The sequence below is a fragment of the Lissotriton helveticus genome, chromosome 1_1 (assembly GCF_964261635.1).
Source record: "Lissotriton helveticus chromosome 1_1, aLisHel1.1, whole genome shotgun sequence".
NCBI classification, from domain to species: Eukaryota; Metazoa; Chordata; class Amphibia; order Caudata; family Salamandridae; genus Lissotriton; species Lissotriton helveticus.
Window position 1 is genome coordinate 1,620,671,475 of NC_136057.1, and position 25,040 is coordinate 1,620,696,514.

The 25,040-nt window shown below is 46.8% G+C and overlaps 1 protein-coding gene across 1 annotated transcript in view; it reads left to right on the forward strand.

The window, feature by feature from the left end:
• The window catches only part of LOC144773752 (N-chimaerin-like), an 89,090-nt gene extending 82,348 nt beyond the window's left edge, over positions 1-6,742 (forward strand). Inside the window, exon 7 of the mRNA XM_078658883.1 lies at positions 4,740-6,742. Coding sequence (XP_078515009.1) covers positions 4,740-4,911 — 172 coding nt within the window. The 3' untranslated portion in view covers positions 4,912-6,742. The remainder of the gene's footprint in view (positions 1-4,739) is intronic.
• The last annotated feature ends 18,298 nt before the right edge of the window (positions 6,743-25,040 follow it).

Here is a 25,040-nt window from a genome sequence, read left to right on the forward strand (position 1 = left end):
TCTCAAGACTCTTGTTGACCTCCATAGCCCAATGACAAACTGGGGGGTGATCACCAGACGCACTCCAATGTACACACCTCTTCTGCTGCATACGCAACTTGAAATAGCTACTCGACAGCTCAAGTGCTAGATTAAGACAAGCATTGGCAAAGCCAAACGTTCTCGCACAGGAGAGAGCTATTGACTTTGCCAGTGTATTTTAGCCTTGCTGTACACCAGCATGGCTGCTGTTCAGTATGGCTAAAAGTGAAGGAGTGGCATAGAGTGGAGTGGCACAGAGTGGAGTAGAGTGGCAAAGATTAAGTAGAGTGCAGTGGAGGCAAAAGTATGTTCCCAGGGACCATGTTGGTACCGGTGCCCTGAGCTGCAGAAACTCCCACTGCCTCTAGTAAACTCAATAATCTTCATCAACACACAGCTGACAGAAGAAGTAATGTGTATAGCTAAATGATTGGCACAGTTTGAGGCCAAGCACGCCTGTAAAATATTATCCTCAACTCCAGAGCAAGCTGCCAGCCTGAATAACCCTCATGGATATTTAAACGTGTTGCAAAAACCAACATGAAGTAGAGATGTCATGATAAAAGAGCCCAACTTAGGGGCCGATTATGATGGCGGACGGACCTGAGTCCGTCCGCCACCATAGAGTAGGAGGGACCGTCCGCAGGGGCTGCGGCGGTCCCTCTGTGCAGATTAGGATGTGACCGCCAGGGTGGCGGTCACATCCTCAATCTTTAACATTGCGGCGGGTGCAGCTTCAAGCTGCACCCTCCGCAATGTTAAAAATGCATACATAGCATTTGTATGCAGCAAGCGGCAGGCACCGCACGGTGCCTGCCGATTACTGCATACAAATGCAGGGGGGGACCATAGGTACCCCCCATGTGCACCCCCCACCCCCCTTCACCCAGGGGGCCCGCAACGGGCCCCGCAGTGAAGCTCCGTATGCTTTTCCACGGCGGAAAATCCGCCGTGGAAAAGCATTTCTTTTCGGGCATCCTAATATGGCTGACGGTGTCTGAGAGACACCGTCACCATATTAGTGCTCAGGCCCGGACTGGCCGTTGCAGGCACCGGGCAATCCCCCGGTCGGCCGCGAGGGTGGGGGCCGGTTTTGGGCCCCAGGGGGCCGGTTTTGTTACAGGGTCGTTTTTTGCAGCATAGCTGCAAAAACGGCACTGTAACAAAATCGGCCGAAAACTGGTCCTAGCAAAGAGCGCGGTCGCACCCCCCAACCCCCCGGGGGAGGGGGGGGGGGGGCGGCCAAGCACTTTGCCAGGGCCGGTTTCGGTTCCCAGTCTGGCCCAGTTAGTGCTTTTCCGACGCGGTTGTAAGCCAACCGCGGCGGAAAAGCTGCGGACTGAAAACAGGACCCACCAGCCATCCTAATGTGGCGGTGGGTCTTTGGTGAGTCCGCAGAGGATTTTCCGCATCCTCCGGGCCGGCGGTGGCTTCCGCCGGCCCGGAGGATGCGGAAAATCCTCCATCATAATCGGCCTCATAATTTGGATCTCTAGAAACAGGTTAGTGAGTGGAGTCAGGGACCGACATTGCACTGTTGTTTTGCCCCGCTCCTGAAAAAATGAAGAGGACGAAAGCCAGTGTCCGAGTTTCCACCGAGAGCACACTTGTACCACTTAAATAAGAGCTTTGTTTAAATCAACAGCAACAGAATCTGATGGTGGAATCCGGATCGCCATATCTCTATGTATTTTATGACCGACGTCTCCATTAGAGTTAAACCTGACACTTTCATAAAATTGCACTACATTTGGTACTGGAACCAAATGGAGGCATGCTCACAGAGACATTCACTGAACTATTCAGCCTTAAGAGGCAAAGTGCCAGGGCTTTCGTTTGATAGCAAGAGCAAAGTTTACAAACCGTGTGGTCTGAGGCATTTAATGTAGCCACTAGATCATTAATGCACAAGCTATGTCCCTGCTTACCTCTACTCGAAAGGAGCGGGTTCAATGGCATAAGCCCATTCAATCTTAATGCCATGAATTACCCTACAAGTCTTTAAACATTCTGTGGTTTCCTGAGTTTTACCAATGGAAGCACTTTAGTCTAGTGATGAAAGCACTATGGTTATAGACAAACTCAGACTGCATGGGCTGGATAATCTTTTATATACTGCGTGCACCTGACATTCCCCCTAAACCCATCAACTATATAATCAGAGTGACTACATGTGGAGTTGACATGTACACAATTCAAACAGATGCCAGCCAGCAACACCATTTTCAATTCCCTACTTATCTATTAAGCCAATCATAATAGCTGAGAATGTGACATAAAAAGGCTCCAAGAACAAAAGTTTTATCTCTATTGAAAAACCATGAAAAAGTGAACATCAAACATTTAAGCCGGGAGAAAATCCTAGTCCGCAACCTCTGTTGTAAGAGTAGTTTAAAAATCAATCATTTGATTTTTGTTTTTTTACTGGTATCATTTAAATCCCATACCTTTGGGCAATAGGGCTTAGATAGATTGTTTGATTATATTAAACAACATTATTTAGAAGATTAACATAAAATGCAATTTCACCCATTTAAAAGTATGCTTAAGCTTCAGACATCACAAATAAAATAAAGAAAATTGCTTGCTACAGTGTAGTCACGTTTCTATAAGTATTAACATAAAACACCAGAATTCATGATTTCTAAGGCAAAAAGGGTAATTTTCCTCACTGCGACCTGCCAACAATTGTAGCATTGTTGTTGCTAAAATTAAATTGAAAAAAAAATGAGAAAAGCAGATATCAGAGGACACTGGCTGCAAATCTGCATTTTAAATCCAGACCCTCAATTACCTTGTCAGAAATCCCAAATAGTAAACAGACTCCCAGCACAGACACCGTTCGACCTCAGTAACGCTGACTTTCAAGATCTGCTTCAGCAAAGGGGTTGCCAGAGAACGGTAGAAGTCAGCACTGCTTTAAAAAATATTTACTTGTGAAGACAGCTAGAGTTCATTGCATGAGTTTCAATAACATACTGGCAACGGTTGTATGACGTTACAACGCATTCCGTTGTAATGCATGCCTTTACCACGCATGCATTACAACGCGTATACCATTGCAAAGCAAACCTTTACCACGTATATTTTTTCAACGAATATACCTTTACCACGTTTGCCTTTACAATGAAATTGATTGTAAAAGCATATATGATAACAGCATATGTGTGGTAAAGGTTTCCATGAAGCCTACCTTAAACCCTAATCCTGGTCCCTGACGCACCCCACCCCCGGCCCACAACCTTTCTAAAAAATACCCTTCCCCTTCCCTAAACCCTACCATTACCCGACCACCAGCCCTTTCCCCACCCTAAACCTTAAAACACCACCCCTGCGAGACCCCCCCCCGGCCTTCAGCCCCTAAAATAGTAGGCCCTGTTCCAGACCCAATCCCCCATACCTCTCTCCTTGTGGTTCATGCTGACAGCTCTTCTAGGGGGGCAGTGCACGTCATTGTGAGGAAGCGGAAGAGCATCTCCCTTTCTTCTAACGATGTGGATTGCCAAAACGGCTGTTCCCATGCATATGCATATATTTTTCTACTACACAAATGCCTTCACCATGCACACCTTTACAACAAAATTTGTTCTAAAGACATGCGTGGTAAAAGCATACATGTAGTAAAAAATCGCGTAGTAAAGTCTTTGTATTGTAATGACACATGCGTAGTAACGCTTGCGCTATAATAGCTTGCGTTGAAACAGCCACGTTTTAATGGCAGTTTTCCACTGGCAACACGCTGCATAGTGAGGTGCATAAGAAACTCCCAATGAATTCCAAGGCTAGAAATGCAGTCTGAAATACAACCTGCGAAAACCGAAAAAACAACCAAATCTCGGGGGATTGCCTCTTCCATTGACCTTCGCTCAGTTGCTGGCTGCTTGAAAGAAGGTCACAGAAACTTAACTGGCATGCAAATGGTAAACAAGGAAAAAGTGCTATGATGCGGCCAGCATTGACCGCGTCATAGCACTATTTTTAAGCCATGTTACGAGGGTGATGCAGGCGAGGAGGGAGGGAGAACTAGATGGGGCAATGGAAAAGGAGGTGGGGTGGGAGAAGAAATAGTGGCTGAACAAGAGCGCAGCGGACTGATAATTAAGTAGAATCAATCTGTGCTTGGTGTGCACTCCACAGAAAGGGACGTGAGGGACCGATGTTGCCAAAACATCATAGATTGACCTAAATGCATAGGTAAGAATCAACAGATCATTCAAATAAATATCAGTTGAAAACACAGTAAATGGTCAAAAGAGAGTTGAACAAATAGGAGAGACCGTGGATACATTTCCTAATAAAAAATGCTCAGCTAGGCCCAAAACAAGCTAAAATAATCCGAGCTGGGGCCTGTACCATAACACGTTGTGGGCTTCTGGTCAGACGATCATGGTACATTTGAGTTTCCTCTGAAGCCAGAACCATTCCAGATCCATTACAATAAGCAACTCTCTTAACAGGACAAACTTCAAACCAAGGTTAACAGGTAAGCAACATTGTATTTTTCTTCTTCACCCGTAAATTTGTCAATGGTAAATATGTATGGACAGGGCCAATCAGGAAACAAATGAATGTGAAAGCTCTCAGCCAACCTGCTCTTGATTATTTCCTCGCGTTCCCTTCCATCCCCTGTACTTTTTTTTAATGGACCTCAACCTTTGTTGTGCCTTATCGGTGTAACAGGATCCACATTAATAGGCCATTATTCTCTTGTGTTTCAGGGTCAGTGACCACGAGGCTGAAAACCTCATGGGAGCAGCAAACCTCAGCATCATCTTCGGGCCCACGCTCATGCGGCCCCTCAGCCAGGATCCTCTGGTGGTCCTAAGCAATATCTCATCCCAGCGCCTGGTGGTACACCTACTAATCGAACACCAGAAGGTCTTCTTCTGAACACTTGCAGACCAGACTCTATGCTGAGATGTAACAGGAGGCTGTCTTCTCCTTGCGGGTCCATGCTTAGGCAGATAATGACACAATCTCATTGGGTTCCAAGTCGTGGTACTCAGAAGACTTTCTTCCATGGAGCTGAATCAAAGGATGGTCATTCGGATACTCCATGGCTACTTTATTGTCCACCATCATATGCTGTCTTAAACTTATTCCTAAACGTTTTGCATATGAAACTAAAGCGGCTTCATTTGAAGAGATCCATCGTAAAAAGTCTCTTTGGACTACTCGAGTTAGTTTATTGCACAAAGGCAGCCGCCGAGCACTGGCATCTTTTTGGGTTCTAAAGATTCCTCTGCACAGGTGAAACGAGTTGCAACAACTGTAAAAGTCTCTTGTCCCACAATGATGTCATGCGTTTTGTCATTGTCAATGTATTTTATTATTATTTTAAGTTTATTTTATTTGATGTTATTTCAATGTTTTATATAACTTTGTTCAAAACTTTAAATTACTGAGCCCGGAACAACACAAAAAAAATTTATACAATCATGAAAACAAGTTCAAAGCAAATTTTAACAATCGGAAATAAAATGTAATAAGATTTGATTTGTTTTCTCTACTCAGTGAGACGTTACCAACGGAGCAATGACTTTGAATTAGTGGGTAATAAAATGACCACACGTCATAAAAGGTTGTGTAAGTGTTGTAGTCTTCTTGACTAATTAGAACTACACTTGGTATCAAATTACATATTGGATGAGCCGTACCAGTTTGCACTTTGCCACACACTAAAATTGGGTGCCACTGCCACAGACCGGGAGAGTGAGTTGAACTACAGAAAAACCATGCCTTGTCCTCAGTTCCTGTCTGCTTATGGGTGAAAGAAAGAGTTTGAAGCCACAGCTCCCTCTTTCATGGGAATTGTTTTGAAGAGGGGCGAAGAATCTCCAGGCAGGCAGTACACTTTCAGGGGTTGCCCTTATTGTACCTCGTAGGTGGCACACAATCAGAAAGCTTCCTAACAGTTTCTTTTAACCTGCAACTGTGTCTGTGTTATGGCATGGGAGCAGTGGCAAAGGCATTCCGTCATATGCAATTAGTACAATTGATGGATGGAAAGTTGAAAAATATCAAACGCTCACTCCAGTACACAGATCTGGGTCTAAATCCATCCCGAGTTTTGGACTCCGTGGCACTCCGCGTAGCCCCACTACGCACACTACAACCAGGGTTAATTCTATGGCATTACATTCTACACCACTCCACTCTAAAACACTCTACTCCACTTTGAGCCTCTCTACTCTACACCAAGCTACTCCATTCCAAGACACTTCACGTCACTCTATGATACGCCACTCCACTCTACGACTTGCCACTGTACTCTACTTCCCTCCTCTCTAAGACACTCCACTCTAATCTATGCAGCTCCACTTTAATCTACCCCACTTCACTCCATTCCAATCTAACCCACTCAAATCTCCCCCAATCCAAACTACCACAGTCTACCCCACTCCACTCCAATATATCACACCCCAGTAAACCCCACTCCACTCACATCTACCACTCTAACCTACCCAAATGCAATCTACCCAGTCCAATCTAACCGACTCCAATCTACCCCACTCTTCCCCAATCTACCCCAGTCTACTCCACTCCACTCCAATCTACCACAATCTACTCCACTCCAATCCAATCTACTCATTCTACTCCACTGCAATCTTTCCCAATCTATCCAACTCCAGCCCATTCTACCACAATCCACTCCACTCCAATCCTCTCCAGACTACTCCACTCCAATCAATCTAACCCACTCACCTACACCCTCCACTCCAATCTATCCCACTGTGTTCCAATCTACTCCACTTTAATCTACCCCACCCCAAACTCAGCTCCACTGTATTGCTTCCACCCTCCCACATTGTTGCTTGCGCTGTTGTTGCTTGCCCTGTCCCTCCCCACTCCCTCCTGCATTATTACTTGCCCCTTCATTGTTGCTTGGCTCTGCCAACTCCCACAATTTGTGCTTGGCCCTACTCCCTCTTTCTTAGTTGCTTGATCCTGCTCCCTCCTGCATTGTTGTTTGCCCCACACCCCACCCACACACCTCCAGCCCCACTCCAGCATTTGTGCGTGCCATTTCCCACCCCCCTAGATCAAAAAAGTACTATCACTTTGCCTGTGTTGGTCGCATGATAGCACTTTTTTCCCTAACTTTCAGCCACCCGGCACAGCAGCCGCCCTGCTGTACAACATGATTCAGAAAAGGGGGTGGTGATGAACAGAGTGTCTGAATTAAGCAGACCACTCTTACCCAGTCCAAAGATCAGGGCTTGATCCATCACCGTTATTTAGCTCACTGCCCCATCCCAGCTCAGAACCTGGCTATATGCAAATTAGTCTGTCCCTGGCCCAGTGCATCATGGGAACAGGGCAGACCAAACTACCAAGCCAATTCTTCACCAGAAAGGAGACAAGCTACCGGGGACCGGTTTCTGGCATTTCAGCCTCGTCGGCCCGGCTTGCTTGAATCCTGATGGAGCAGTGAGCAAGGGACTCATGTCTGAGTATACCCTGCCACACCTATAGTGGCCAAAAACGATTCAGAAAAGGGGGTGGTGATGAACAGAGTGTCTGAATTAAGCAGACCACTCTTACCCAGTCCAAAGATCAGGGCTTGATCCATCACCGTTATTTAGCTCACTGCCCCATCCCAGCTCAGAACCTGGCTTTATGCAAATTAGTCTGTCTCTGGCCCAGTGCATCATGGGAACAGGGCAGACCAAACTACCAAGCCAATTCTTCACCAGAAAGGAGACAAGCTACCGGGGACCGGTTTCTGGCATTTCAGCCTCGTCGGCCCGGCTTGCTTGAATCCTGATGGAGCAGTGAGCAAGGGACTCATGTCTGAGTATACCCTGCCACACCTATAGTGGCCAAAAACGATTCAGAAAAGGGGGTGGTGATGAACAGAGTGTCTGAATTAAGCAGACCACTCTTACCCAGTCCAAAGATCAGGGCTTGATCCATCACCGTTATTTAGCTCACTGCCCCATCCCAGCTCAGAACCTGGCTATATGCAAATTAGTCTGTCCCTGGCCCAGTGCATCATGGGAACAGGGCAGACCAAACTACCAAGCCAATTCTTCACCAGAAAGGAGACAAGCTACCGGGGACCGGTTTCTGGCATTTCAGCCTCGTCGGCCCGGCTTGCTTGAATCCTGATGGAGCAGTGAGCAAGGGACTCATGTCTGAGTATACCCTGCCACACCTATAGTGGCCAAAAACGATTCAGAAAAGGGGGTGGTGATGAACAGAGTGTCTGAATTAAGCAGACCACTCTTACCCAGTCCAAAGATCAGGGCTTGATCCATCACCGTTATTTAGCTCACTGCCCCATCCCAGCCTGTACAACATGGCTAAAAGACATTGACAGAGCCAGTAGCTCTTGCGTAGGTGAGACTTATTGGCTTTGATAATGTTTATTTTTTATCAACGATTACTCAAGGCGTTGGTTCAGTTCAGGAGGCTCTGCCAGTCCCTGGAAACCACGCATGTGTCCACCTACTGCCAGACTTTCAAGTGACTTTATTAAGCTACGAGCAAAAGGGTCACAGTAGCGTAATTTCCAACACGTAGCTCCTCTGGGATATGCAAGAGGCACTGTGTGAGGAGAGGACCAAGAGCAAGTGCACTGTGCACCAGTGTAACGAAACCTTGCATGAACATTTTCATTCACCATTAACTAATGTAAAAACAATATTTCTGCTTAGTGACCTACAACAAAACAATTTACCTCACCACAGTGGTGCAAAAAATAAAATTTCTAGATAAGCAAGTATCTAATACCCACAGGTACATCTCCCAGTCACCACATTTGTGTTTTTTATTGTCTACTGTCTCTACTTCTTCCCATTCTTCTCCTTACTCTCCTTTCCCTTTTTTCCATTATTGTACTATCCATTTTCACCCGCTTCATGTTTATCCATGTACCTGTTTATTATATTTACCTGTTATTTTTTGCCTATTGATAGTCAGTTATATTGCATGATTTTTCAAATTCAGAGTTATAACTTGGATTGTTAGAGGTTTAAATCATCCCATTAAGAGACAAATAATTATTTCTCACCTAGCAAAATAGAAACCTGATTTAGTTATTTTTCTGGCAACCCATCTTACTGACCCAGGAAACGTGTTAGTGTGGTAGATGGATTGTTACTAAACTTTCCACGAACAAAATACCTATTACTGTTATTAATAACTATGCTCCAAACCAAAATTATTTTTCGTTCAGGCATGATCTTCAGAAAACATGTCTTCAGTTTAAGAATGAATATTTTCTTTTTGGTGGCAATTGCATTCAAATTTGTGACCCTTTTCTTGATAGACAATCCACCCCGTGACGTGACAAAACTTGAGTTGCCCCCGCCTACAAGATATGCTGATGGAATCCCCACCATAAGGGATTGCCCATAGTAAAATCAGTAGACCTAACTTCTATTTATTATATTTGTACTTTGTTTTCAGGTACACAAAATGGAAAAGTAAATATTTGACCTAAAAACTATTTTAAAAAGGCCAATTTAAAACACATTACATCTTTAACCGCAACATACACTTGAATATAAATTAATTATTTACCTAACATAGGGCCATATGTAGGAAGCCTAATTGCGAATGTAAATGCTGAAATTCAAAGAATTTCAGCATTTGTGATCGCAATTTGGGCAGGGTGCTATGTAGCACACAAAAACCCACACGCAAAATAAGAAATCGCAAAATTTGCAATTCCCTATTTTGCATTTGCATTTAAGGAATCGCAAATTGTGATTCCTTAAATGCAATGTAGGAAGCACCCAAGTTGTGCGAATTTTGGCTTAAGGAATTGCAAATTACCAATTTGAGGTTGGTGGTAATTTGCGATTTCTTTGAAAATTTGAATTTTTTGCATTTTTCAAAGTGCCATGTGGCGCACGTACATGCCCATAGCGCATGTATGTGCACCACATGTGCACACATGTTTATTTCAGGGGTGCAAAAAGGTGTCCTATTGACACCCTTGCACCCTTGAAATTGCGTTCTCAATTTGCGATTCTCTAATTGAGAATCGCAAATTGAGAATGTCTTCCCATTCATTCCTATGGGCCATCTAGCGCATAGGAATGAATGAGAAGGTATTCCTTATTTGTGAATCTCAATTTGCGATTCACAAATAAGGAATAAGTGGGATTCGCAAAAATTTGGCTAATCCTACCTACATTGCATTTTGCGATTCTCTAATTTCAATTCAAAATCGCAATTTGAGAATCGCAAAACACAAATTACCTACATATGGCCCATAGAACCTAAAAAACAAAGAAGTTTGGATCCCATTCTCTGCAATTGACAAAGTCATAGGGTTTGCAACCACAAAATGGCCTTTTAATATGCACTAAACCCACTTGCAATATACTAAAGCTTTTTAGACTCCCCTTTCAGCAATAATTCCCTTACAGCCACTTGGCATTATCATCATCTGTCCAATAAACTCATGTGTTATGCCCCCTTCCTCATAGACAATGCTTTGGTATCATGGACACCCTTGTTATACATGAGATAAGGATTTTAGTTTGGAAATTAAAATTGCAAAGCTGCTGAATATTCCTATTATTGCAGAATGAAAACACAAACGAACTATGTGAAAGCAATGAAGGAAACCACTTTCTTGCTATATGTTCAGGAAATCATCCATTAGACCCTATACAGTGACCTCGCATTTTTCCATTTCAGGTGTAAATCGTTGATGCATTTCATTGTGGTCCTTGTAGTTCTGTTTATAATGGGAAAAGCAAAATAACAAGAACTAGGTTGCAAAGAAGATACATCTGACAAGCGCGAGGTTGAGATCTCTGCTTTACAACACTGCTACATAAAATGGTTATTTAAATATTGGATTCACTGAATATTTTTATGTAACACAAAGGCAATCTGCTTTGTGGATTACACAAAGTGCTTGGAAATATTTAAGTAAAGCTGGTCACTCACATTTTTCAATGTTGTGCTTTTATTGGTATATATTTGTCAATTATTTTGAAACTATAAGTATTGCACTTTGCTTTAAAATTTCGCTAGATGCCTTATTCAAAGCATGCCTGGGGCAAACAAGAACTCTGGGGTTTAATCTGGATTATTTCATATAAAGTTCTACTTAAGAATCATGTACACGCCTTTGCAGAATCTTAAAACATGAAGAGAGTGAGCTCGCATTTTTCTCTGGGAAAGGTGGCAACCCTACATATACTCCAGGCATTTCTCTGCTGGCTCTTTCCTTCTAAGCAAAACACACAAGATGATGGACGGAATGTTGCACAATGGCAAAACATTACCCCCAGTCACAGATCTGGGTTTAATCCATCGTTATTTTGCTCACCAAGCCACCCCAGTTCAGACATGGCCATATGCAAATCAGTCTTGACCCTGTGCCTCATGGGAACAGTCCAGACCGAACTGCCAAGCCATGTCTTCCCTGGACCGGAAGGAATCAAGCATCCTAGGACCGGTTTCTGGCTATCAGCCGTCTTCAGCCAGGATAGCTTGACTCCAGTGGCTTAGTGAGGACGTGATCCATGTCTGGGCATACCCTTCCCACATAGGGTGAATAGCAAAACACACAAGATGATGGACGGAATGTTGCACAATGGCAAAACATTCACCCCCAGTCACAGATCTGGGTTTAATCCATCGTTATTTTGCTCACCAATCCACCCCAGTTCAGACATGGCCATATGCAAATCAGTCTTGACCCTGTGCCTCAGGGGAACAGTCCAGACCGAACTGCCAAGCCATGTCTTCCCTGGACAGGAATCAAGCATCCTAGGACCGGTTTCTGGCTATCCGCCGTCTTCAGCCAGGATAGCTGGACTCCAGTGGCTTAGTGAGCACGGGACCCACGTCTGGGCATACCCTTCCCACATAGGGTGAATAGCAAAACACACAAGATGATGGACGGAATGTTGCACAATGGCAAAAGGGACCCACGTCTGTGGGAAGGGTATGCCCAGACGTGGGTCCCTTGCTCACCAAGCCACTGGAGTTAAGCTATCCTGGCTGAAGACGGCTGATAGCCAGAAACCGGTCCTAGGATGCTTGATTCCGGTCCAGGAAAGACATGGCTTGGCAGTTCGGGCTGGACTGTTCCCATGAGGCACAGGGTCAAGACTGATTTGCATATGGCCATGTCTGAACTGGGGTGGTTTGGTGAGCAAAATAACGATGGATTAAACCCAGATTTTTGACTGGTGGTGAATGTTTTGCCATTGGGCAACATTCCGTCCATCATCTTGTGCGTTTTGCTGTTCACCCTATGTGAGAAGGGTATGCCCAGACGTGGGTCCCTTGCTCACCAAGTCACTGGAGTTAAGCTATCCTGGCTGAAGACGGCTGAGAGCCAGAAACCGGTCCTAGGGTGCTTGATTCCGGTCCAGGAAAGACATGGCTTGGCAGTTCGGGCTGGACTGTTCCCATGAGGCACAGGGTCAAGACTGATTTGCATATGGCCATGTCTGAACTGGGGTGGCTTGGTGAGCAAAATAACGATGGATTAAACCCAGATCTGTGACTGGGGGTGAATGTTTTGCCAATGTGCAACATTCCGTCCATCATCTTGTGTGTTTTGCTGTCTTTCCATTTAAGAGCAGCATGTGTTCCGTTATGGATGCTCTCCTTCAGGGGGCCCCACCCTCTCATGTAAGGTGACTGGAAGGGCCCCGAAGGAGGAGAATTGTTTCTTTTCAGTCCTGGGTTTGTGCGATGTCAGCTCAGAGTATGCTTCACACTGCAGCTGCATTAGAGAGACACGCTGTACAGACATGCTGAGAGGCAGGGCCGGACTGGCCGTTGCAGGCACCGGGCAATCCCCCAGTGCGCCGCACGAGTGGTGGCCGGTGTTGGGCCCCTGGGGGCCAGTTTTGTTACAGGCCCGTTTATGCAGCATAGCTGCAAAATCAGCCCTGTAACAAAATCGGCCGAAAACCGGCCCCGGCAAAGAGCTCGGTTGCACCCCAACCTCCCTCCCGGGGCCCGCCGAGCACTTTGCCGGGGCCGATTTTGGTTCCCAGTCTGGCCCTGCTGAGAGGGCCCGCTTCATGAAGAGAAGACTGGGGGCCTCCCCATACTGCAGGGTCTGTGGGGCTGCCAGTTGCACCCCTGAATCCATGACAAATGTATTCCACATAAAATGCACAAACAATGTTTTTCCTTTATAAAGGATACCCTGGCACTTTTCTTCTCTCCAGTCACTGCACAAATGTTCCCTCCCCTTAATCTCCTTTTATTTGCCTATCCCACCATCCTTACTTCACCATCACACCCTCTTCCCTCCCCACACACTTCATGTCTCACCTCTAATTTAGCATCTGAATAGGTGATTCAGTTAAGGGGGTGGGGGCATGCTCTGGGAACACAGAATTCCCCCAAAACCACCTCCCACTAGAATCACAAGCAGAAGGGTGTAGGCGGGTTAAGTCAGTGGTAGACTACCCATAACTCTCACCCAGCACTGTTTTGTCCTTTAAACATCCCCACATCCATTGTTAGATGGCAAGCTAAGAGGTGTATCTAACCTTGTATGATTAGTTTTCTCATGCACACATCATAGGTACAGCAATGTCAGGAGCAGACCAAGCATATCTCATTCAGATAAAATGGTACCGCACAGCAGGAGCACTATTAACAAGCATACTAGTATCTCCTCTTACACATCACTTAGAAGAGGAAGGTATAAAACACTGGAAAGACAGAAAGACAGAGTAGAGCATAGGAGAGGGAGGGAGCTCAGGCAGGGTACTAATTTGATTTCGCTGGACTCCATTTTAGCTTTGGCTGCATTAGTCCTGCAAAGAACGACAGGCCATGCGTCGTGTCAGAAACAAGCCATTAGTTACTCCCTGGGCTTAGGGTAAACTGTAGCACATGGATGGTGTAGTGTCGTGCTGGACACGTTCTAATGTCTCAGCAGACACTCAGTTATTCAGCCACTCCCTCGCGGGAGTGGACACACAAGCCCCCCACACCCATCCATCACAGGCATCACGAGTGACGTGACCCTGCTAATAAAAGGGCCAGGGTGCACGAGCTCCTGGCCAGTACCCTACTACTGTGTCCATGTGTTTTATCTGAAAGTATGTGGACCTAGCGCCCACTGTATGACAAAGGTGATGAGCGGGTCGATACCTGCATGCATGCTGGTAGCTACTTCGCTCGTCTTCAAGGGGGGCAGTACAGCCCACGTCTAAGGCACCCCCTGCTGCCAGCACAACATCTACTGAGAGCTGTGAAAGGGGGAAAAGTGTTGCAGCACACACCGCGTTCTAGGAACCCCTACGCTGCCGACTCTCTCTGCAAGGGACAAAGACTCCCACCCGATACACGCCTCAAGTGACCAAGCAGGCGAAGAGCCTACACAAACAGTGCAATGAACACAGTGCCTGCAGGTGAGCAGGGCACAGATCAGCACGGCTGCAAGCCGCATCAGAGTTACCCTCTACAGCCATGTACATAAATCTTGCAAAGCCAAGCACAGGCCGCAGTGCTAAGAAGGCTGCAGTGGCCTGCATGTGAAACAGCAGCCCCAACCAGGTGAACTTAAAGGTAGACGAGCCCCCCTGCTGCAATCTGCAAGCTGAAACCACCCCCTCTGCACCTGTTGACATCCCGATTAGAGGAAGTCGGGGCAGACAACAACACAACAAATACTTCAGCATCCAGGGGTAAGGCCTCTGCAGCTGTTTGCATGCACACGGCCCCACTGTCAACCACCAGTGGAACCTGCATAATGCACATGAACTGCTGATTGCTAAGTACACCCCTTTTGCACCTTCTCTTGCTGCCCTGTGAGGAACGTCTCACCAGCAGCATCTTGAAGCTGCTGCAGCACTGAGCACCCTGCTGGCAAGTGAAAGGACGGAGCCCCCCCCCCCCCCTCAGTGTGAGTAGAGCAAGCCAGTAACGCCTCCTGGAGCTGCCCTACAGTATCCAAGAGTAATGGCCATGATCCCTACAACCTGCTTACAACGCCAGCATAGTTAGGCACAGCCAGGGGCGTAACACAGGCCACACAACCCCCCCCCCCCAGTGCGGGGGCCTCGAGCTGCAGGGGGCCCCCTCAGCGCTGTACTCACGCCCGAAAGCTCCGAATTAAATCTGGAGCAGGGCCCCTCTGTGTACCTTGCAGGGGGCCCCCTTCAACTTTTGTTATGCCACTGGGCACAGCCCGCCATACTTGAAAAGTGGACTGTGCTTGAAGAGTCAACAATTAGTGGAGTCCTTCCTTGCGACCACCCCGACCGGGGTTAAGATAATGAGCCTCCCGGCGCTGCATGCCACCACCTGCATTGACAGCTTGTAACCGCGACGGGTGGCCCCTGCCCCCTGTGCCCCGGAGTGTGCCCGTAACCTGTGACCCCTCCCTCTTGTTTCCACAGCCGTCAACGACCCCTGCGTGGAACTGTCGGGAGGAGTGTAATAAATGAATGATGCAGAGTCCACTTAGTAGTTAAGATCCTTTATTGCAGGCTCCTTCCAGGTTAGACAGATAAGTTAAGTTATAAGGAAAACTGTAGATAGACCCCACCCGGAGCTCGCTGTTGGTATCTCAACCTCAGATGACCAACTGCCTCAATAGGGAATAGAAAGGTACAGTCAGCTAGAGAGACTCCTTGGCATTCTATGATGTCATAAGTATAATAGTATTGTCTAGCCAGAGAGGAACAGTGAAGATAGTATTTACTACACATCCTCTCTCTTTATGGAGTAATAGCAGAACAAAGGAATAATCAGCAACAATACCTAATGTGCTTCAGACAGCAAGGAAGTACACAATTTAGAATAACCAAAAGTAGTAGTGTACAACAAAAGATGACTTTAACATGAGGTATTATTATTTGAGAAAAGAACAAAGAATCAGCATTATGACATCAGCATTATGACATAATATGCCACATCCCCTCTCCTTAACAAAAGAGTGAGGTTTTGAAACAAAACTAAGACTACCCTTAACACTACTCTTGGTGAAGATATGTCGACACTAAATGTATGACAAAAATACAACTCAAAATCTTACCTAAATGAAGCCCTGGCCAGTAGCCACAAGAAGGTATACTCAGATAAAACACAGTGTACAAACAATCTCTACCAATAATAGGAGACGATGAACCTCTCCTGAAAAGGGTACGCTGCAGGACAGCATGGGCGTTGACTACCCCAAAAAACCAAAGTTTCCCCTGAAAAGGGTACACCGCAGAGCAGACTAAATATCTCTGGGAACAAAGGCATGGAGTAGCCATTAATACTTATAAAACATACTATGGGCGTTGACTACCCAAAAAGAACACATAACCTCTCCTGAAAAAGGGTACACCGCAGAGTAGACTAAATATCTCTGGGAACAATGGCATGGAGTAGCCATTAATACTTATAAAATATACTATGGGCGTTGACTACCCAAAAAGAACACATAACTTCCCCTGAAAAAGGGTACACCGCAGAGTAAACAAAACATTTGTGGGAAAAGGGGCATGGACTAGCCATAAATACTTATGGAACATACTATGGGCGTTGACTACCCATCAACATGCCTGAACAACCAACCATGGGCATGGACTACCACAGACACTAACGTCCCCTTGAGAGGGTACAGCGTAGAGTAAAGACTATAACCCTGGGACAAGAGATGGAGCATGTACTACCCGCAAACACCAAGTATATGGGGCATGGACTATTCACACAAAAAACACCTCTCTTAGATAAGGTACAATTCAGGATACCAACCCTGACTATATGGATGAACATACACTATAACATGGGCATGGACTACCCTCACAAAAACATCTTCCCTAGAAAGGCACCTCAGGGTAACAACCCTGACAACATGGATGGGCATTGACTACTCAAAAACACCAAACTACATCCCTAACGCAGAATACAGACTTTTCATAGTATTGACTACCCAAAGACACCAAACTACTTTCCAACGCAGAATACAGACTTTTCATATGAGCACAACAGATTTGCTTTGTTAAAAGCACCCACCACATTCCTGAAAAAAACCAGTGTTAACTCAAATGCAAAGATGAAATAACTGCAATATAAATAATTAAATAAATGATATTAGCTCCGGTGAGCGACATCTCACCCGGGATCTGTACACAGATGTGCGCAGTCATAGCTGAATGTTCCCACACGATGAGAAGATCGATTTCTTAATAGTGATGACTGTTCACGCATATTGTCACTAATCCGATCAATATTGACTCAAATGTCGTCTGTGTGTTGAGGCACGTTGTATTCAAATACTACAAGAAACGTTGGCAGTCGAGTACTCTGACGAAGAACTGAACAGCTGCTTATGGACGCGCCGAACAGCAACTAGGAAGCGCACAGTGCAAGCTGTTGTCATGGCAGCCAAACAAAATACAACATGGCCGCTACGTTTGTCGTAGTGACGTAAAGTGCGTGAGGAACGTGTCTTCTATGAAAATTGACACAGGCGTCACAGGAGCGAAGAGCATGAAGAGAATCTTGCCTCACCAACTCCTCGAAGCATTCTATAGACGTCATCAGAAGGACGGCCGGTAGGAAGGAGAGAAGATCGCTTGTGGCCAACCGTCGACCAACGGACAAAGGCATCCAGGACGGTGAGTAAATGAGTTCGGAAATGCGTCGAAAGTTGAGGTCGTTTACTCTTCAATTCTTGTCACAATATTGTAGTGCTCCTTTAAATGTGCTAACAAGAACAATGTCGGACATAGAATGCTCACATCTGCACTTTTCTAACTAAATTGCAAAGAGTAGGGTTCGTGTGCTGCCTTTACTTATAGAGTACTGCAAAGCTTTTAATCCGATCTGCGCAGAAGACAGAAAGTGTATGAAGCGGGACTCGCAGAGTTCATTATAAACCACTTGACTCATACAAAATTGTCTCTCGAGTGAATGCTCGTATTACCACACCAGGCAGAAACGAGCTGAGCAGGCAGAGGCTGTTATAAAACTTCGCAGAGCACACAAAACTCAGTTTGAGGGTTGTTTGCAGACAGTTTGATCACGTCTAGTAGACAAACAGTAGACACAACTCTTTGGTGCAGAAGAATACTTCACTCGTAAACTGACAGCAGACTTTAATCTGAAACACACGCCCTCGGCGTAGGCTGTCCAGATGGACTTGGACACTGGTGGGGTCGGCAGGGCGTTACCTTAATTGTGAAATGAAGTGTCCTTGAAAGTCTTGAATTCTTGAGTTCTTTCCTATAGTTCCTTAAGTCTTTATCTCTAGATCACGCGTAGGTTCCTCCTTTTAAAAATCGTCGCCAAGTTGTAATAAATGAATGATGCAGAGTCCACTTAGTAGTTAAGATCCTTTATTGCAGGTTCCTTCCAGGTTAGACAGATAAGTTAAGTTATAAGGAAAACTGTAGATAGACCCCACCAGGAGCTCGCTGTTGGTAGCTCAACCTCAGATGACCAACTGCCTCAATAGGGAATAGAAAGGTACAGTCAGCTAGAGAGACTCCTTGGCATTCTATGATGTCATAAGTATAATAGTATTGTCTAGCCAGAGAGGAACAGTGAAGATAGTATTTACTACAAGGAGCGTTATAGTTGCGATGATGAGGAGATGGGCCTCGGGCCCTTTAAGTGGTCTGGTGGGAGCGTTGCAGAGGAGGAGCACGGCTACGCCTTAAAAGAAGACAGTAAGAGTGAACAGGTGTGTTTTTACACCGGAGGAGCGGTCAGTGAGTGGAGAGGAGCGGCGTGGAGCAAAAGCGTAGACGAGGAGGCGAGAGTGACGGAGGAGGAGGAGGCGAGAGCAACAGCGGAGGAAGAGGCGAGAGCAACAGCGGAGGAGGAGGAGAGAGCGGCAACGGAGGTCGGGACTGGAGGCCAACGACCCCACGCATCGCCCAGCCACACCCCTGGAGGGGCGTGGCTAACCGAGGTGCGTAACCGGATAGCGGGTTGGGTTGGTAGGCCGGGTAGAGGTACCCCGTGAGCCCTTATCAAGTCCCCGGTATCCACATCCATCACGTCCATTTACCCCCCGAGCACCGTGGTTGTCTTCACCCCCTTTCCCCCTGACTGTTGGTTTGTCAAGCGTAACTGATACTCCCTCTCTTGTGTCTTCCCCGTCGGCGGAGCCTGGGTCACCACGGAGCCCGAAGAAGGAAGAAGGAGGAGGAGCCCAACTCAGCGACGGGAGGAAGGGGTACTAAGAAAGAGCCGACGCGAGAGAAGCAGATCTCCGAGAAGAGTCGTGTCCAGGAAAACCTGTACAGACCTTTTGTTCCACCACATAAAGCCTGCTTTAACCATCACCAAGACCCGTCTCCTGCCTTTCCCTACCCCGCCGGTTACACAGCTCTAATCAGAGCGTGGCCTGCAGTTTCAGCGAAGAGAGCCATGGCCTACTAAGTGACTGCAGCGCCTCCTAGTGGTGAAGTACCGCACCAAGCCTTAAACACGGATCAACTACCTCACCGGTAAACTCCTGCTGTTTTCCTGCCCGAGTGTAATCACGCAAGAACCACACTCCACGCTGTTACTTGAAGCGTAAAAGGCTATTTTATTAGGGCAAGGTTGCAAGCATTTAGTCTTTATTAAAACAGCACATAAATGCAATAAATATACTTTTCCCCTCCCCTCCCATACCGACTCATTCTTCACTCATCCTTCTCAAAACCATCTCACCTGTTTGACTCTTCCCCATTCACTTGGTGACCTCCTTCTTCTCCCAATTCTCACCTCCACTTGCCCACCAAGCATCCTCTGTTGAATTTCCTTCATTGCCTCCCGCACCCCGCTATCAGTCACCTGTGTACCGTTCTCCCCCCCCCCCAGGGGTGGATCCGCCTGTATGTGACTCACCACCCGTCCAAAGTACTGTAACGTCACTGCTCTGCAACCTGCCCTAAACTGGCACGCTCAGACCCAACATCCACCCCAAGCCCTTGCTTAAGACCTGTAGGCTGGGTGGGTGGACAAACTTCCTTTCTATCCCCCGGTGGCACTCAGGTCTCAGGAAGAGGCCGGATCTTCCTCTCCTGACACCTTATATACCCTCCTAGCTCCCGCCCCTTCCTTTGCCCTCTAATCCAACCCCCACCTTGTCCTTCCGGCCGTTGCGCAAATACCCCAGGGGAAGACTGGTCTGTGACCTTTACTTCCCCTGGGGGCCACACTGTAAACTCGGATGTCAGGCTCAGAGCCCAAAGAAAAGGCTGACTAAAGAAGCCTGCCTTCTGCTGTCCCAGTAGGAAAAGAAAGGAGGAGCGCTTGGTCAACGAGGTAGAACTGTGTACGGCGTACTGCTGCAGCTTCCACACGCCAAAGACTCCTGCACTCCCATGAGCAGTGCAGCACGAACAGCAGAACAGAGACTTGATTCAATGTGAGCTGCACCGCTCTCCATCGCCCGGCCCCCATACCTGGGCAGCAGTATTAAAACACAGAAGATGCTCCATTGGGCTTGCAGGTACTACCCCAGCACTCTATTCCACAGCACCCATATGAGCTACAAAGCCCTCAGCGTGAGGAAAGCTGAGGCCCCTAAGAAAGCACCCACAGTGCCATCTGGTGGCCACAGTGCCACACCAGACTCTGAGCTGCCAAACAAGGGAAAAGGCAGAAGGAGGCTGAGAGACACACAGCCAGTACTGGTGCTGAGTGCACCCTTGTGGCAGTAGACCTCTAAAGCAGCAGCAAAGAGACATGAAGCCCAAGACTGCCCCAGCCCCCAGAAAAACACCCCAAGACATTGCCAAGAGTCCAAGTAAAAACAAAAGTAGCAGAACCAAGACAGAGCCCCAGGGGAAGAAAAGGTGTTTGGCGGCCAAGAAACTATGGGGCATATTATCAAGCAGGGCGTTAAAATTATCGCCGTTTTAGTGGCTGAAAAACTGCTGCTAAAGCGGCGATAATGGGCTTGATAATATGCCCTGGAGAATTCCAATAGAAGCCCATGTTCACACCAGAACATGGGCTTCTATTTATATAGCGCTAGGAATCGACTCCCGGAGGAGTATCTCCACGCTTCGACCGCTGGGGAACCCGTCCTGGCTCACCCTGAGAGATGGTCCCTGATGGGTATCTCTAAGGTGCGACCAAGCATCCCCGGCGGTCTGGGGGGGCCGTTGTGAAGATGAGGCAAGCTGATGCCCAGAGTTGCCGAGTGTGGTTTCTGACTAGAGTAGGCACCGAGGCGAGAATTATCGACCCTGGTCCACAACCCTGCACAAGGCCATATTATCAAGCTCATTATCGCCTCTTAAGCTTCCGTTTTCTGCCGCTAAAACGGTGATAATTGTTTATGCCCTGCTTGATAATATGCCCTAAAGAGCCTAGAGAAAGACTGTGCCTGTGAGGAGCAGCACAGCCCACAGCGTCATGAAGGCGTACCCAGCACAAAGAGGGTCCAAGAGTGAGTGCACAGACTGTCTACCCTGAATGTGCAGCATTGACCTGAGAACCAGAAAGCAACTGCCTATCTCCCTGAAGGGGGAGAAGAGCATTGTAAGTTGAGTGCACCACATGCCCCCAATGGGCTGCCTATCCTTCAGAAGGAGAAAGACTGTCGCACCCCACCAAGAACCCCATGAAGCCCAAAGATACACCAGCCCAGACAAGCACAAAAGAGACAAGAGCAGCAAAGCCAAAGAAGACAGCAAACCCCACAGTGAAGTACGTGAAGAACGTGCGCAGAGTGTGCAACACCCAGTGGATGTCTGATACCACCACAAGCAAGGAGATTGCGCCGCCCACCCTCTGTAGTGAATGAACACCACAGCAAGCTACATAACTGGCACACCTAGTGCCAGAAGAGGGAGCCCACGAAGAGGACTGAGCGCACAAAGTCAGAGGTGCGCAGAAAGCTGCACCAGAGAGCCTGACAGCATGGGCATGAGCCCAGGAATGAGAGACCTCTTCACAAAGAAGAAGCAATGCTGAAGGTAGCAGGGAGAGCCTCTACATCTCCACTGCACCAGCAAAGCCCCGCCGGGGGCCATAGACAACACAGAGTTTCCTCCCTCACACTGCCTCAAGACACAATCACCAGTGGCTCAGGACAGGCAAGAGGGAGTCACAGCAAGAGAAAGATACGTGGCTGAGAAGTCCCTCTAGACATCCTCTCTCCTAGCAAGTTGTCACTACCTGTCGTCAAGGCTCAGTAGCAACCACAACATCACAGTCACGTGCATCACCCCATCCGATCATTAAGTCACAAACCCGGGCGGTTGCCCAAACAATGTCATCGGATCCTGTGTTCCTGCAGCGCACAGTCCACACAATATTATGGCAGGGCAATACAAGGGCCTCAAAGAACATTCCCGCACTCAGGGATCCTCACACGAGAGGTGGTCGGAAAGTGGCTCCACCAACAAGGTACTGGGAAGTACTGCGGCCTGCCCTCAGAGGATAACGCCCTGAACATCATCAACGCCATTCCAGCCCTGGCAGATTGGTCATCATAGTGGCCAGACATCTTAAGTGAAGACTCTCCAGCAGGACTCCACCGACGCACCGGATGCACCATCGTTTAGTTGACAGACACCAACAGCATCACCGACAGAGCAAACAACTCATCCAGCAGTGTATGAGAGGACATTGATCTGAAGGATAGGCTGCCAAGGAATCTGGACTCCATTGACGCATTGTTCGTGCCAAGTAGACTCTGGTTAAATTATGGACATGTGCCGAGATGCTCGGGTGCTCCCAGCTGCACCTGTCCATTATTGTCCCGTGGACTTCCTCTCTGGACCAGGAGACTGTGGGGTGTCCTATGTGAATAGTTTGTTTCCAGAGGTTGGACTTTGTTTTATTTTGCATAAAGTTTGGGTGGAATGTAGTGTTGTGCTGGACATGTTCTAGTGTCTCAGCAGACACTTAGTGAGCCACTCCCTCGTGAGAGTGGACACATGCACCCCACACCCATCCATCACAGGCATCACCAGTTATGTGACACTACTCATAAAAGTGCCCGGGTGCATGTGGCCAGTTACCAGTACCATACTACTATGTCCGTGTGTTTTATCTGCAAGTATGTGGGCCTAGCGCCCACTACATTACAGATGGGAACAGTCCTAGGTCGAGGTCAGACAGTAAACTTGTGACCTGCTCACCCCACCGATGCACATTTACTGTAATACACGCAGTCACCTTTCACATCTTCCATTCCCTGATTTCTCCACTCACCAACCACAGACCGCACAGCCACGTGTGTGAGGACTGACTCAGCTGGAGGACTTCCCTGCGGCCGAAAAGTACATTTTCTGCTCCAGTGTTTCTATGGTATCTTGCTATTGTTTCAATACTGCTCTAACTACAAAGACACAACTCGGCTACGTCTGGTGCATCACAACAGTTTCACATAATTTCATCAGTGTAGAAAGGTACGCAAGATAAGTATTAGACAGTGACCTAGACACAAAAGGTATGAGATAAATACTGGTAAATTACTCCTACCATAGGAGTACATTTATGAATGCCGTGGGCTAAGAAGTCCTGAGATAACACGTTTTTCCAGCTGTGCTCACTAACATTACCTGTATAAGTGGAATTTCCTCCAGATGGAGAATTCTGCATATAGCACTTTGACCCTAATTTACATATGCACATTTTACTTTGTTTCTCCCCGGAAACATATTTTTTTTTTCCAATGGAGTAACCCCTTCGCTGTATACGCTACTGATGCCAGGGTGTTCCCTCTCCCCATTCCCTTTGTGTAAATCCTTTTACTCCTATTCTTTGCAGGAGTAAACTTGTGAGCGTTTCCATGGTGGAGATCTACATGAAAGCGGTGTATGTGCACCCACCAGCCCACATATGCTACTTGCACAGCTAGGGCATGTCTGGAATGCCTGTGTCTGCCACTGACAGTAAGGATTATATTTCCCAAGTCCTGATTCCACTGGTCGGGGCTGGGATCTGAATTCGCCCGCCAAAGCCAAAGCTGACCCTGTGGTGGCAAACAGCTTTGTGAATGATGTCTAGAATGAGGGACAACGAGTGGTCTATGCTTGCTCTACTGGCCCAGTGCAGGACGCGCTCCCCAAAAACAAACTACTCTGTTAAGGGAGTGCAAGAATGACTCACATGAGGAAAATAATAAAAACAATTCTGAAAATAGTCAATCTACAAAATAAACCTTGGGAAAATGCCATTAGGTATTTAGTAATGTGCCAAAGCATATGAGCACAGGCATTCACAGATGCCGATTCCCCTGAGTTGCATTCACAAATGTTTATTTAATGAAAGCCAGCCCTATCGGCTTTGCCTGCTCCATTTATAAATGAAGTAAAACGCAGAACTGTGTTTAATGAAGTCCCCAGTGGTCTTGTCAAAGCTGCTGTTAGGGCATGGTGGGGCGGGCGCACTGTAAGAGTGCTGTATAGTGGTAATAGAATGCAGCTGGGTGTGAATATCTCTGTAGAGCTCACAGGGATGTCATAGTTCAAAGGTTTGGTGGGGACACTCCAGTGGTGTGTGCTGCCTCCAGTTATGGATCTGCAAATTAAGATACACAGAATCCAACCGTATGGAACTCTCCATTTTTTTTAAGTTCAAAAGGATTTTATTTGATAATAATAAAAAATAAGAACAGGTGTCAAAACAAAATACAATGGAATACAAAGTTAAAGACTCTTAAAAGGACATAAACGTACAAATGCATTTGCAATAAAAAAGAAATATGGGTACAAAATGAAAAATAAGGAAGAGAGAACGGAAAAATGCATGAGCGTAAAATATGGCAATCATAAAATCATTGGGAAAATTTAAGAGAGTGAAACAATGAAGGATAGATGGAATGTATTGAGCGTTTAGGGGGGTTTGGGAACTTCTTGTTGTGAGGGCAGTGGATGAAACAGACGTTTACTGCAAGAGTCCAAATAAAGTGTAACTGGAGTCCATAAGTCCATGCGTTTAACAGCCAAACATGCCGGGAAAACATGGGTGGTATCGAGTCTGTGGTTATGGCAGACATTAAACCACCACGCTTTGAAAGAAATTTTGGAGAAATCCTTCCAGTTAACTGTTATTTGTTGGAAAGCAGCAGCAAGTAAAAGGTCAATAATCTGGGGTTTTAAGTCAACATCATCCCAGCAAGG